This window comes from Haplochromis burtoni, unplaced genomic scaffold, assembly GCF_018398535.1.
Source record: "Haplochromis burtoni strain Fernald_Lab_line unplaced genomic scaffold, NCSU_Asbu1 Contig_448, whole genome shotgun sequence".
NCBI classification, from domain to species: domain Eukaryota; kingdom Metazoa; phylum Chordata; class Actinopteri; order Cichliformes; family Cichlidae; genus Haplochromis; species Haplochromis burtoni.
Genome location: NW_024582809.1, coordinates 92,012 through 107,452, shown reverse-complemented (window position 1 = coordinate 107,452; position 15,441 = coordinate 92,012). Strand labels below are relative to the sequence as shown.

General features: G+C 38.6%; 2 protein-coding genes across 2 annotated transcripts; both read left to right on the top strand.

The window, feature by feature from the left end:
* Positions 1 to 3,992: 3,992 nt before the first annotated feature.
* Positions 3,993 to 11,513, top strand: ap1m2 (adaptor related protein complex 1 subunit mu 2). The gene is made up of 12 exons (XM_005945738.3): positions 3,993 to 4,212; positions 6,623 to 6,779; positions 6,914 to 6,981; positions 7,176 to 7,306; positions 7,408 to 7,555; positions 8,583 to 8,709; positions 8,824 to 8,966; positions 9,315 to 9,386; positions 9,778 to 9,936; positions 10,042 to 10,167; positions 11,052 to 11,127; positions 11,245 to 11,513. Exons 1-12 carry the CDS (start codon positions 4,171 to 4,173, stop codon positions 11,268 to 11,270), a joined length of 1,275 nt encoding a protein of 424 aa, XP_005945800.1. The 5' UTR covers positions 3,993 to 4,170; the 3' UTR covers positions 11,271 to 11,513.
* Positions 11,514 to 11,632: 119 nt separating this feature from the next.
* cdkn2d (cyclin-dependent kinase inhibitor 2D (p19, inhibits CDK4)) lies at positions 11,633 to 14,457 on the top strand. The gene is made up of 3 exons (XM_005945737.2): positions 11,633 to 12,076; positions 12,428 to 12,586; positions 13,495 to 14,457. Exons 2-3 carry the CDS (start codon positions 12,446 to 12,448, stop codon positions 13,846 to 13,848), a joined length of 495 nt encoding a protein of 164 aa, XP_005945799.1. The 5' UTR covers positions 11,633 to 12,076; positions 12,428 to 12,445; the 3' UTR covers positions 13,849 to 14,457.
* Positions 14,458 to 15,441: the final 984 nt, after the last annotated feature.

Sequence of the window (15,441 nt, the reverse complement as noted above, 5' to 3'; positions counted from 1 at the left end):
TGTCTGTCAAGAACTGGGATCCACATTCCACTTGAAAATTTCCACACCCAACAGTCTCACATCTGCTCGAGGCCAAATGTCATCTCTATATTTTGCACAATTTTCACAATTGCTTTTCAGTCAGCTTGTGGTTGCATATTTAAATCAAACGATTTGGCCTGATTGCATGTACGGTAAAACAGCATATCCAGAAAACTAAACCTTATTTTTCCCTCGCCACCAGCATCACTGTTGACACTCGGATAGTTTGCTTGAGAACCATTGTCTGTATACCCAGGAGACAATAGATACCCTTGGGGCTCAGGTGACTAGTGACACCTGTTCCCCGCTATGCTGGCTTTCATCTGCATCTTCTAATCGCCTCACCATTTACATATGTTTGTTGTCTTACGATTGGCCTAGTGGCAAAAAAAAGGGTGGAGCTCAATCTCACACCACTGATTCGTAAGCAAAGGGGAGTGTTTACGAAAACCGGCAGTGGGAGGAGATGGGTGACAGATGGAGGACAGATATTCCCCTGTCAGGTTACCAAACAGAGTACCAAATGTCCCGATGGCAAGGTAACAGCAACAACCTGTTTTGCTTTTGTTTGACGTTGTAGAGGCCAAACGGGTTTGCTATCTCTCGGCTGATACGTGTGCTGTAAAATGGAAAGCTGTTTGTTTTAACACACTGTAAAATGAAGAGGCTCCATTGGATGAGGAGAAAAGTGCAAAGTCAGGTACATCTCTGCTGGACAGTCGACATCCGGTCCAAAGCTAGCACTCACAGCCTTTATTTTCAATGATATTAGTTTCACCCCCCGAGCCACCATGCTGAGTTCAACCGCCCTGATCCCAGCAGCCTCCGTTTGCTTTCGCATAGTGTTGACAGTCAAAGTTTTGGTGTTTCCCATAGAATCATGATTTTGTATTACACTTTATCTCACACATCCAAGCTCACTAATGTTTCTAGCACCTGTGGAGAGATAAGGATACAAATCTCGAGTCATTATAAGTAAGAATTTAACTCTTATGCTTAGCTAATGCCTAAATATGGTGAATTATTATTGCTGTGCTGTATATTTACCATGTTCAGGTGAGTTTTACTGGTATCTTGCATAGTACAAAATACTACCCTACTGTATCTGGAGATATCATGGGAGCATCAGTTAAGAAAATTAATTAATATTAATTTTACATTAACATTAATCACAATGATTAAGTGGTTTAATTTGAGTGGTGTTTTGCTGAAATGTCTTACATTTGCTCCTGATTTTAAGTCACATTAAGACAGGTATGATCAAAACCGTTTCTATTTTATATATAAATGAATGGATTTAAAATAATTGAGACTTTAGATATACGCAACAGATATATTTCCAGTGTCAGACAAATGTATCAACCCTGTTAAAATTGACGATGACCATTTTCTACTGATGGCACTGTGGAAAACTCTGCACAGCAAATAATATTAATAACATTAGGGCATTGTGAGTGATTGTTTTGCCATCAAAATGCAGAAAAGGTGAAAGAGAAGAAAAAAAATTCTATCCAAATCAAAGAAAACCATTTTTAAGTTTTAATTATTTATTTATTTGTTTGTTTATTTTGTACTCAAAGATAAAAAGCTAGGATCTAAGATTAAATCCCACTTTGGCTACAACATTGCAAATAATATTTAATGCTCTGCTGAATTTGAGATTCTGCAGACATTTCAGGTCAAAACCCACCCTCAGTCATGCTCACTTCCTTAAGCTGACATGGACACAATTTCCAATGGATGCAGATTAAAACACCTGAAGTACTTTAATACAATTAGGAGTGGGCATACTATTGTTTTGTTGTCAAGTGTGTAAGCAGCAGGAAATTATTTTTCTTCTCGTCTGACTATTGCTTCCCTATGTTTGCAGCCGTTTCTGTTCTGCCATTGTCATTTCTGTATAGTTCAGTTAACATCAACTAATAAGAGAGAGCCAAACACATACTCTACTCTGCTCATTGCTAAATGTTAAATGAAGACGCAGAGACGCTGGTACCTAAAACGAAAAACATTTCTAGATCTCCTATGGAAAAAGCTGCACAGTGCTAAGAAACTGTAGCGGCGCACAATTTTAATTAAAATGCATCATATAAAATGACTAATATCGGCGCACCAGCCTATTCTGAGTCACTTCTACTGTATCTTATATCCTGTGTGAATGCAACATGTCTAAGGTGTGCCTTTCTTTTTTATAGCTAAGATAAAGTAATTTATCATTAGGAAAAAAAAGTGACGAGATAAGAGGAACCAACCCTATATTGTCAAAAGGAGTGGGATACTGGAAACGACTGATCTCCATCTGCTGTCCTGATGCAAATGTTCACACGCGCATGTTATTCTAAGGCAAGCCTCTTTACACACAGATGATAAGTGGAGGCTGAGATCTGAGGCATAATACCATACGGAGAGGCCGAGCTCCCGAAGCATGTGAGCAGAAAAATGTTTGTACAGGCCTGAAGCTAAAGACAGCATGCCACACTCGCAGATCAATGTAGAACAGGATTTAATCTTCGGGGGATTAATAACACCCAACGTGTTGTTTGTCTGCAACACTGCAACTATTTGTTTCTATTGTTCATTTAAAACATAGCTTTATCGTTGAAGAAGTACTGACAGGTGTCATTTAAGAGAAGAAATGTCATATTATAAATGTCAATAGTGAATACAGAATGATCAAGCTTAAACAATGAAAGAAATACTGCAAACAAATCAAAGAAGAATAATCTTTAAAAAAGCAACAAGCATAAGCCGAGGTCACCACGTGTCTCAGATATGTTTATATTGGATTTCTGTCTTCATGGGGTTCTTAATAGGGCTCATAAATTTGTGCAATACCTGTCATTCCAAGTATAAGTGCATGTACTACACTAAAAGTAGAGCCAAGGTGTGCTGGAGAATATTTCATCTGATAGGGGGTGAACTGGATTTATGGAGGAATCCAAAAAAGATTTCAACTTGGGCAGGACAAACACTCCAGGCGGAAAGCCCAAGAAGGGTCGAAACAGGTGACAGCGCCGAGCACTGCATCACCAATAAGCTAATAACCAACTAACTAACAAAGTCTAAAATCCCCAGTGTGTAATACATACTTCAATAGGTTTATGCTGCTTAGATTTTTAGCAAAAAGAAAACAAAAAGTCGTACAACAGGTTTGGCAGCTTTTCTGTTTGTGCTGCTGTAAAAATTTGTATTTACATGTAATATTTATAGACATGGATAGATGTTTTGCATGACTTTTGAATTTTGAGTCTAAAAATTGATCTGTATACTTTTAATTTTATTTTTGGTCTTCTGTTTGAAATTTTCTATTTTCAAAGTACTTTTATTAATATTGTCATTATCATTATGAGAAGAAGAAGAAGTATAATTATTTCTTTCTTTATTCTTTATTCAGATTCCCATGAGTTGTTACCGCAGTGATAACTACTCTTCCTAGGGTCCACAGATAAAAACAACACAACACATCCAACCATCGATCTACAGACAATCAACCGATAACTTAAAAACCACAATTACATCAATAAAATACAATAAAATAAAATAACAAGTATTTCTTTTAACTTGTACAACAGTCACACAGCAACAAGAAAATGTGTCACAGATGCTTAAAATAAGAAAATGTTACTTGCGACTTAAGATTTAAGCTAACATCATACCTACCCACAATCTTCACAGGTGAATAATCAGGTGTGCTTAAGAAGTGCTGCTTTTACTGCTTCTGAAAACCCAATTCCAGATATAAGTTTATGACATTATTTTTTAACTTGTAATATGAAGCAGCATTTGGAGGAGGTGATGGGGTGGATCAACGCTGAAAAACCTCTCGATCAACAGAGGTCACGAGGTCACACACTTGTCGCGGTGCCTGCTATGATTTGTCGGTTTGTGGCGCACTCTGGCGGCTAAAGCGGGGAGCACACCCTTCCTGGACTTCATTTACTCAGGTGAGCTAGTTAATGTTTCACCTGCATGCTGTGACGTCACTGGACCTTCAGGAAAAAGACACCGTGGACTCCGCGATCAGCCCGGCCTAAACGGTTCCTGACATTTTCAGGACAAAGCTGCAGCAAAAAGTCTCGAGTTAGGCTTTAAACTCAGTTTCGGCGCTTCGTGAAATCTCACGCTGTTGGTCCTCTGGGTTCAGACACGATGTCCGCCTCCGCTATTTTTGTGCTGGATCTGAAGGGAAAGGTAAGAGCAAAGCTCGAGCTAATTTTAGACAACTGATAATTACTTATTCCTGCCACGCGCGCAGGAATAAGTAACAACACAACAACCAGTTTTGGTTGCTGGGTTGAATTTTTTTGGTGCTCTTTTAATTGTTAAACATTAAACGCGTTGTTAAAAATTTATAACAGACCGTGCGACACACTCTTTCTTATATTTCTTATTTTATTTTATTTTACTTTTAGTTTTCTACTTCCGGATACATGGCAATGCAAATTAAGCTTTAAACAATGGAAGCGAAAGCGTGTTGCAGCACATGTAGCCTTCAGGTAGATAGTTTGTGTCACCGTCACGTTTATGTTTACACAGGAGCCTGCATGACTCTGGCATGACAGACAGAACATGTAACTTTACCCTCGAGTTAATGTTTCTCGTGGCTTCATGTTGCGTGTGCGATGGGGTGACATTACTATTTATCTACTCCAACCCAAGCTCAATCCATACATTCTTTTATTTATTTTTTCACCAGCAAGTTTCAAGGTTGGTTGGTTTTGCATGTGTCGTTTCCAAGGCCAGTCGACACTGAGATGGAGAGGGGATGTACCAAATATAGATCTGTTTTTGGAGGGGTCTGGGTTCTGATTGGTTAAACAAATCATCATCAAAAACTTTTATTTACATTTTTATTCCCCTACACCTAAGGTTCCATCACCAGATAATAATATGTCCTTCTCATGCATGACCTGGGTGAATTAGACTGTTGTTATACATGTCATGACACAATCAGTCCCATCAACAACTAAAAGAAAAATATTTATGGATCCTAACTTTATACAGAGCTATCAAAAATACTATTCTCTTCGAGCTTTCCATTTTTTTTTTAATACTTTTAAAATGAAGGGGCAAAAAAAGGATGATTATTTCCATTCAGAGTAGATTAGCAACCAGAATTAGAATTGGAATACTTTACATAATTTCCTTAGAGAGTATTAAAGGACAAAGAAATAAGTAACTAGAAAAAAATTAAAATAAAGAGAAAAAGCAGGAGCAACTGAAACAGGCTGTATGCTGGTGAATTTTTGTCTACTTTATAGCTAGAACTACTAATAATAATAATGTTGATGATGATGATGATAATCATAATAGTCACATTGTAACTAATCATTGTAATTATTGTCTCAGCATCTGTTGTAAAGTGCTGTCATATTGGTGATTAAAAGCTTTAATTTTCTGCTATTATTTTACTTATGACTGGTATTTTCTTATATTTAGTGGTTTTGTCTTTTGAAAATGCAGTTTGCCTGTTTGATTTTATTTATCTCATAATCTGATCATTAAAATTTCTTTTCCTGTCTGATCAGTTAAGGGAGGAATATGCAGGTGTCAGGGTTCAAAAGTTTCGACGATATGCTTTTCCCCAGGTGCTTACTTCCATGAAGAATCTTCAATATTTTTGGCTGCTTCCTTTGGAGTCTGCCACAGTGGATCATCTGCCTCTATCTCATCCTATCCAGTAGCATCCTCATCTGTCACACCAACCCTCACCATGTCTCCTTTTGCTACATCTATGAACCTCCTCTATTGTCTTCTTTCTGTCTGACAACTGCATATTGAACATCCTTTGCCCTCCAAACCATCTCAGCCTCACCTCTCTAACTTTGCTTCCAAAGTGCTCAGCTTGTCCTGTCCCTCTGATGTTCACATTTCTGCCCATCTTGGTGGTTTGTGTATTTTAACATATATTAAATGTACATATCATTCCTAAACAGGAATGTGAACGCTGAGTAAGGCCATGTTCCAATTTCTTGCTTACTTTTATTCACACATCAGAATTTTTAGGTTTAAATGTCTAAATGAAGCCATGTTTAATTAAAGATGGATTAATTTGTGTAAATTTCTGGTAGATAAAGGCTTGGGTTTTTGTTTTTTTGTTTTTTTTTAAAGGATATTTATGGATATTTTGGTGTTTTAACAGATTACATGTTTGTATGAGAAATATTATGAATAACACTCGGAACCTTAAAAAAAGGTCGATGTCTGAGTCTTGTCTTAATGTCTGTGACAAATTTTTATCACTTTGTCCCACTATTAGGGACAAAATGATAATTAATCTGAGAAATTTTTAATTAAAGAGACAGAAGAGTATTTCTTAAAAATAAAGACAATTTTAATATTTTTCCTCATCAGTGTTGTTTAAAATCAGTGAGCTTAGTTCTTTTTACTGAGAATCACAAGATCAGTTGTTATTATTGTGATTATATCCAATCATTCTCTAATCGCTTTTCCAGTTGAGGGTCTGTTTGAAACTCTGCTATTTTGATATCCATTGTCCTCCAATCATTTAACAGAATGACACTAGAAGCCATTCCATAAGTAGTAATTTCTATATTAACAGTTGTCTCGTAACCACGTGCTGGTATGCTTCCTTCTTCAGGTGCTGATTTGTCGGAACTACAAAGGTGATGTGGACATGTCAGAGATTGACCACTTCATGCCTTTGCTCATGCAGCATGAAGAGGAAGGTCTTCTCTGTCCCGTAATGTCACACGGCAACGTTCACTTCATGTGGATCAAACACAGCAACCTCTACCGTATCCCTGTCCTGAGTGTTTAATGACATCCTTTGCAGGCAATGACCGTTAGCAATCATATGAAAAGATGAGTCCTTGATTTTTACAGCAGTGTTTTTAACTTCATAACATTCCTTGACCTGATCTCGATACAGTTGTTGCTACAACAAACAAGAACTCCAACGCTTCCTTGGTGTATGCCTTTCTCTACAAACTAGTTGAGGTGAGTGATGCCTGGTGTGGTGAATAATGTAAATATTTCCTGTTGCCTGTGCATCCTGGTTCCAAAGAAATGGTTTTGTTGTTTTGGGACATCAGTGAAACATGACAGTCAAAGATGGCTGTAATCCAGAGTAAATTCTGGCAGTTACTCAAATCCTGTCCAGATAATGACGGTGTTTGCATGTCCGTACACAGGTGTTCACAGAGTACTTTAAAGAACTGGAAGAGGAGAGCATTCAGGATAATTTTGTGGTTGTCTATGAGCTGCTGGATGAACTTATGGACTTTGGATTCCCTCAGACTACTGACAGCAAGATACTACAAGAGTGAGAATCTTCAACATGCACACACACACACATTTTTTAAATATATCTTTAAAAGCTAGTCTGGTGTTGCATGACAGCAAATCTTCACCTCTCTGCTGTAGGTACATTACTCAGGAAGGTGCCAAGCTTGAAGTAGCAAAGAGCAAGGTGCCGACAACTGTGACCAATGCTGTGTCCTGGAGGTCAGAGGGTATCAAGTACAAAAAGAACGAGGTCTTCATTGATGTCATCGAGTCCATCAATGTATTGGTAAGATGAAAGGAAGGATTCCTCAATCCATTGGACTTGCATACTAACTATTGGTTTGGTTATGTAACGACTACATTATTGATTCAATTCTGAAGTCTTGTTCAATTCAGTTCTATAGTTAGTCCTATAACTAAGTTAGTTTTAGGACTAACTGCTTATTTACATTTTTGTAAAGGGAGCACTTTAATTACACATTGGATCTGGATGAATGCAATATTCAAATTAAAAAAATCTTCGCTGACATACACATTTCAGGGGTGGATTCAAAGTCACCCCAAAAATTAAGGTTAAAGATTGAAATCACGGGCTGATATAGCTCCCACATTTTGGTACTGTGTCCAGTGGTATCTCCTCCCAGAACTCGAGTAGTCCATGAATTAGCTTTTGGACAGTCTGTAGTGCTGTCAGATGCTCTGATTGGGTTCAGGTCTGGCTTTGATATTCCAGGAAATCATGTCTCATGAGATGAGGCAATGTCCTGCACTACGAGTAACCCAGGGCCCACTGCACCAGTGTAAGGTCTCGCAGGGGGTCTGAGGATTTGGCCAAGTTAGTCCACACAAACAAGGAATTTGACTCGTTCACTTTACTCTTCTACATGCAAAAAAAGTTATGTTTTTTAAATAGGCAGTATATATAAAAAGCAAGAAAAAAAAACAAGTCTTAGAGGTTCTTAAAGTCTTAGAAACTATACAAACTGTAAGTGCAAAATGTAGTAGTGCATGTGACCTGAATTTCAACCTGGCACCTAGCAGCATTCAGCATGATGAAGTCTGTTTAGTCCTCCGAGGCTATGGTGTGTAACTGTTACTGATATGTGTAACTGATATTATACTGTGATGTACCCTTAAATTTTTAGCAGTGTGTTAGTGAAGCCATTGATGTATTTTGTCAGTTTAAGTGACAAAATACTTTTTGTGACAAAGTCAAAATCATTTATTTAAATCCGTTTCTTCTCCTTAATAATTGTTCAAATATTTGTCAAAATAACTCATTTTTAAATGATTTAATAATGTCATTTGTTTAGGTGAATGCTAATGGCAGTGTGATGAGCAGTGACATTGTGGGCAGCATCAAGCTAAAAACCATGCTGTCGGGGATGCCCGAACTGCGCCTGGGCCTCAATGATCGAGTGCTTTTTGGCCTCACTGGACGTACGTATGCGACCTCTGTGTACCCATTATCACTGTGTTACCCCAGTCTTAGAGGAAAAACAAGTTGGTGCTGTTTATTTGTACTTTGAGTACTCTGTGTTGATTTATGCTCAGGTGACAAAGGAAAGACGGTGATGATGGAGGACGTGAAGTTCCATCAGTGTGTCCGTCTCTCACGTTTTGAGAGCGATCGAACAATCTCCTTCATTCCTCCAGATGGGGAGTCTGAACTCATGTCCTACCGCATCAATACTCATGTATTGTCCAGCTCACTACTTTATACTCATATGAAATTCAGATATTTGTTGCATTTATTAATCTTTATGTTTTGTGCACTGTAGAAGTTGCTAATAGAATTACTTCCTTGTACTAGTTACATAAATAAATACATAAAAATGACTGAGAAATTCACATGATAAGGAAAAGAAACAGTGTAAAGACTTAAACAGAGTAAGTGAATGAAAGAAAGCAAACTTATGTGAGCGTTACAGTACTATACATTAACATGTGGATTAAATTAACATTTAAACAGGATTATTTGCATGTTAAGTAGATAAAATGTTAAACTTGTGTGTAACTAAACTCTACCTTTTTGTCTTTTAAAGGTGAAGCCTTTGATATGGATCGAATCTGTCATAGAGAAATTTTCTCACAGTCGAGTGGAAATTATGGTTAAGGTACTGTACTCAATTATATTTGTTTTTTTTTTTTAACCACAATTACATTTATATCTATGGTTTAACTGTTTAGCCCCAAACCTGCTAGAGACAAACTGTTAGAGCAAAAAGTGATTTCCATTGTTCCATTTTATTTATAGCCTGATTTTCACAGAAACAGTTGCTTCAAAGTGCTCCATATCGTAAGGTAAAGACCCTACAGTATTAGAAAAAAACAAACCAACAATCACACGACTCCCTGTTAACCATCAGTAACTAACTGTCTTTGTTCGGTTTTAAAAACCAATGACGTCCTTACGCTGCCTGTCCAGTGACGGGGCAGTCTCCCTTAAACAACAGGAAAAAGGTGACTTTCATAAGATATCCTACTATAACATTCCTGTATTTGCAGGCAAAGGGACAGTTTAAAAAGCAGTCGGTGGCAAATAACGTAGAAGTGAGGGTCCCTGTCCCCAGTGATGCAGACTCGCCAAAGTTCAAAACCAGCACAGGAAATGCCAAATATGTGCCTGAGAAGAACCTGGTTGTGTGGACCATCAAGTCTTTTCCTGTAAGAAATTCACAACATGTTGTAACTATTGCAGACTGGATTGCAGACTAAAGTTATGCTTTCTTGTGTCTTACACATTTTTACTGTGTGTGTCCATCCATGCAGGGAGGTAAAGAGTTTCTCATGAGAGCTCATTTTGGTTTGCCCAGCGTGGAGAATGAAGAGGCGGAGAGCAAACCTCCCATAACTGTGAAATTTGAAATCCCATACTTCACAGTCTCAGGAATACAGGTGTGTTGGTTTCCTTTAACGTCAAAAAACCTAAGTAGTGTGACTAAACTATAATCAAAGCATCTTTATGGAAAGTCTTGTATACTGTTTTTATTATTTATGCATTATAAAGTTCTAAGTGGTACCCGGGAAGCTTCCTATTCTGCTTATTATACTATGAATAAAGTTCAACACAGCCAGGCTTTCTTTGTCTTACTTGACTTAACAAAACCTAAAACCCCAGTTGGAGATAATGGGTGTCATGTTGGCAGTTATCAGCTCCGTTAAGCCGGGCTTTCTGCCTCAACGTCTGTGCTCGCTCATACAAAAAGGTGTGTTTCATGGGTCGTGTGACTTTTCTTCCACACAAAATGACTACTATCCTACTCCAATCAGAGACGTTATCACAATCATACGATAATTACATGGCAATTACAAATCTAAATATAATAATAAAATGCAATATTGCAGGCAATTGTTAATCTAGCAATTACAGAGAAGGTTAAAATAAGCATTTAATTGATTCATCCGTAAGTTTCTTTTGCGATCCTCTTCATTTCTAAGGTGATGACTGGACATTAAACTGGATACATTTAGACTCTAAAGTATTAAATATTAAATGTAAATGGTTCCCCAGCAGAGAATCTATGACGCACTTAAAACATGCTGTAGATAAAAGATCGCACTTTCATCCGGTTTTAAGCAAAACCTCTGAACACGTGATTTAGCCAGGCATAAAGTGAGCCACTTTCCTGGCACAGAAGGCTCTTTAAGCTCAGCATAGCTCACTAACCCATTAATCTCACTTCGTAGTTCACCCCTTTGGTCCAGTATCAATTGGTGTAATGATTGTGGGAAGCTGGACTTTAACTACGCAAATGTGTCTTGCTGCTTTTTTCCACCAGGTGCGGTATATGAAGATTATAGAAAAAAGTGGGTACCAGGCTTTACCGTGGGTCCGCTACATAACACAAAGTGGAGGTATATTAGTAGTCTGTTGGACTTTGGTTGTACCAAGCAGGAAGTGACCTACCCAGATGCAATAACTGAGTCCAATTTTAACCTTTCTAACTCTCTTTATTTATTTTATTTTTTTAGATTACCAGCTGAGGACTAATGTGTAACACCTGTGGAGAAACTTGAATACATTTTCCTCACTTCAAGGACTTCCTAAGGAGCATAAATGATCACTTTAACTAGACTGAAAGAATGTCTTTAAATTTTCACCTGCTCTGTGTAACATTGATCTTGTGTGTGTTGTTTTGTGTTTTTTAAATCTATGAGCAATTTGATTGTGATGTTCTATTGTGTGAGCACTGCAAATTATTTAATTATTAAATTAATAAAATGATTCACTTAGAACAGTTTGTAATCATTAACCTTGGTGTTAATGAAAAACGTTGTCTTTCTCTTGAGTTTAAAACACCACACAAGGTGGATTTTGCCATCGTATTGTAGTAAGGCTTTGTGCAATCACAGTCGCTAAATTCCGCCCAAAATTAAATGCTTACACCCGCCTTTTTCCACACTTGCCTCTGGAGAAATACACTCGAAGGTTAGAAATCTGAATGAACTGCCTTTGAAGACCTCAACGTATACGAATCGCCCGCTTTCTTAGCCGTGTGCGCCGATTGGTCAAATGCTCCTGTTACCACAGTGACAGCGTAGTAACAGAGTTGTAACTCCTCCCGATTTACCATATATGGAAGCGCAACACCCTCTTGGCGAGCTGCGATTGGCCAGCGTATGTTCTCCCCAATGTTTGTAAATTGTAGTCTGGAGACACCGCTGTATAGCGCTCAGCGCGCAAATGTATTTTGTAATGTTGATAAACGTATGTTGTTTAAATTACTTTTAAAAATTACTGGTTCGTGGAGACAGCGGGGTCGAAAATCTTGGCGACGCGTTGGATATTGTGGAAGTAAACCAGGTAGCTTGAATGCGCTTTCGTTTTGTTTTTTTTAGCTCTCTTTTTAACGTTAGCTGTTAGCCGGGAGGCTAGTTGTTTGTGTCTTTCAGTTGACTTGCCTCTGGCGGTAGAGCTTATATTTGTGTTGTTCAGCAGTACGCTTTGTTAAAGCGGCCGGCAGAACTCCGAATAGTAAGCACGGAGTCATATAACATGGCGTCAGCGGGGAACTACGGCTTACGTTAGCCGGATGCTGTAGTAACGTTAGCTGTAGGCGACAATAACCTGCCAGCCTCAGTTTGGTTTTTTTTCTCCCTCTTATCGTGTTTGTTTTGCTTTCCTCGTAACTGTGGTACGTCTCTCTTCGAGCAGGCAGGAAGGCAGACTATAATGGTCCTTAGTCAGATGGATGCCGGCAAAGCTCTGACGGCGGCAGCAGCCAAAGGGAACACCAGCGAGGTGCAGAGGATCCTGGAGGAATGCAGAGTGCATCCTGATACTCCAAATGAGTTTAGCAGGACTGCCCTACAGGTGAGGATCAATTCAAGTGTTCACGTGAGATCTGTAAACATATACAGAAGTATTAACAGCCCACATTTCATTTGGTGGACAAACATAGTTCGTCCTACGGTCTCAGAATAATCTCCTTCTCTTTTGTAACGATGGCCTGCGGAAAAATTACCAGCCGCTTCTCTCGAATATGCTTGTAGCGCCATCTTTTTAATGTTAGAATAAAGCGTGTCAATAAAGGTGTCTGTAAAGACAGTAAAATTATAAATTATTTAACTTAAAGCGAAAGCTTCTGCCCCCACAGCCCGTTTAGTTATATGGCCTGTATTTAGCGTTATAGTCATGTTATAAACAGCAGTGAATAGGAGTGATACCTCACACTGGAGTCCACCTAATATGTCCTCACCATTTATAGAGCGACCCCGAACAGGGATGTCGCCTGCAGTTATTGTGTTTATTATTTAATTCACTGTTCAAATTTAGTGAAAACAAAGTGTCCTTCAAAATTTCTCTAAACTCAGGGTGATGAAACTTTGAGTTTGAGATGTTTCATATGTAATAAAATATATTAAAAATCCCTCAAAATTTCAGAAGTGGAACTAAAAAGCTGTTTGATATTTATGCTTTATAACTGACTTCAAGTATTATTTAAGTGCAATAGTTAACATTAACTCATTTTCTTCTAAACCCCCCCCCCCCAAACACACTGGTGTAAAATTTAATGTAGGGCTGCTGTATTGGCATGATTTGTTTTTCCTGCATAGATGTACTAAAGGCCTAACTCTTCCTACTTTGTTTGCTTGTGTTTATTACATTGAAAAAGAATCCGGCTTGATGCAAGACTGTTAAAAAAAAAACTCTCAGGGTTGCACACTGGTGTTGAATTTGAGAGTGCACCCTCCTCACCTCTCCTCTAATGTCTTCAACAGGTGATGATGATGGGGAACTCCAAGATTGCCAGCCTGTTGTTAGAAAAAGGAGCCAACCCCAACGTCCAGGACAGGCACGGGATAACGCCTGTCCACGACGCAGCTCGAACAGGCTTCCTTGACACCGTGGAGGTTCTGGTGGAGTACGGCGCCTCAGTAAACATCCCGGACAGGAGTGGCGCGCTTCCTATTCACATCGCCATCCGGGAAGGCCACCGGGATGTTGTGAAGTATTTGGCGCCACGGTCCAACCTTAAACACGCCAACGTCAGCGGTCAGACAGCGGTAGACGTGGCCCGAGCTTCAGGCGTGCCGGATATGATTGACTTGCTTTTTTCGCACATTCATAGTTAGCCTGAAAAGTGGGTGTATTTTGCCTAACCCTAACCTCACACTTTGTTTCGCTTCAGTCCTGGTAACTTGATTTTTGTTGCTGTGTAAAGGATTTTTCTTTTCTTTTGTTAACAGTGGCTCAGCATTATTATGTGACAGGACATATTGTCTTGGCAGCTTATTTTCAGTGGATGGGTGGCTATATACTGTAGACACCTCTTTTGCACAGTGCAATTTAGGCACCTTATATGAACATATACATATATATCTGTTTTCCCTATGAATTGGGAGTGCACATTTGTAGATAGTCCCCCCCCGCCCCCAGTGTTTTCTAATTATTTCCTTTGTGTAAGAATTGTAACAGTTGTATGTTGTTGTTTTTTTTAATTTACAAAACTTGACATTGTGCACCCTGATTGCTTTGCATAGTTGTGTTTCTATTAATTAGATGTACTTAGAGTTTGAATTTACTCCTATTTATTGTTAAAATAGGATTGAATATTCCTCTTTGTAAATAGCAACCCTTATTGTGATTTGTTGAAATGTTATTTATATAAATACTTTTAAAATCTAAGTGAGATTATTCACTTCACTATTTGAAGAAGAAAGCACAAAATAAAGTGTTGAACTTGAAGTTTTGCTGTCTTTTCATTTTGATTTGGATTCTGTAATTGGCTAGTAAGAGCTACTGCTCTTGGGTTTCTGCTCACTGGGATCACTCAGGTCATCTCAGCTTTTTGTGTGTGTGGGTGTGTGTGAATTTAGGGTGTCATAACAAAAGGCTAAAAAGGAAGTGATTTACTTTTTTTTTTTTATTTCTGAGCTTTAGTGGCCATTGGTCAGAACTGGCCTGGTGGGGTACAATCTGGACCACTGGATGCTGGGTAAATTGGTGAAAACTCCTACTCTGTAATTTTTAACAAAGAGCCATGCTGACCTGGTTCATTGAGTTTGATTGAAACATTTTTTTAATGATAGAAAGTTGAAAAACAGAAATTTGGCTGTAAGTAAATTTATTTTTTGTTCTTAGGCTAGATTTATTTCAGGTTTAATGTTTTAAGGAAGTACTTATTTACACTTAGGTTTTTTTTTAATAGGTTACGGTGCAATGATTTTACTGTTAAAATGAGATTGAACTGCATGTGACCTATAAGTTTGACACTCCTGATGTAGAGAACGAAGGGGGATGGGGGGAGTAAATTATCACGGTTGCAAGAGGATTAAAATGAATATTTTTACTTTTGTTCAGTAAAATAGGAATAAAAAAAACACTTGGAAGTGGACTGGCATTTACATAGTGCATTTCCCACACCAAATGCTTTACACTATAAAGACACATTTATCAGCATATTCATATCAAACGTTTATTCTACCCGCGATCGTGGCTCAAGAGTTGGGTGCTCGTCTTGTAATCGGAAGGTTGCCGGTCGGTCGCTGTGTCCTTGGGCAAGACACTTCACCTACCGCCTACTGGTGGTGGCCAGAGGGGCCGATGGCACAATATGGCAGCCTCGCTTCTGTCAGTCTGCCCCAGGGCAGCTGTGGCTACAACTGTAGCTTACCTTCACCAGTGTATGAATGTGAGAGTGAATGAATAGTGGTATTGTAAAGCGC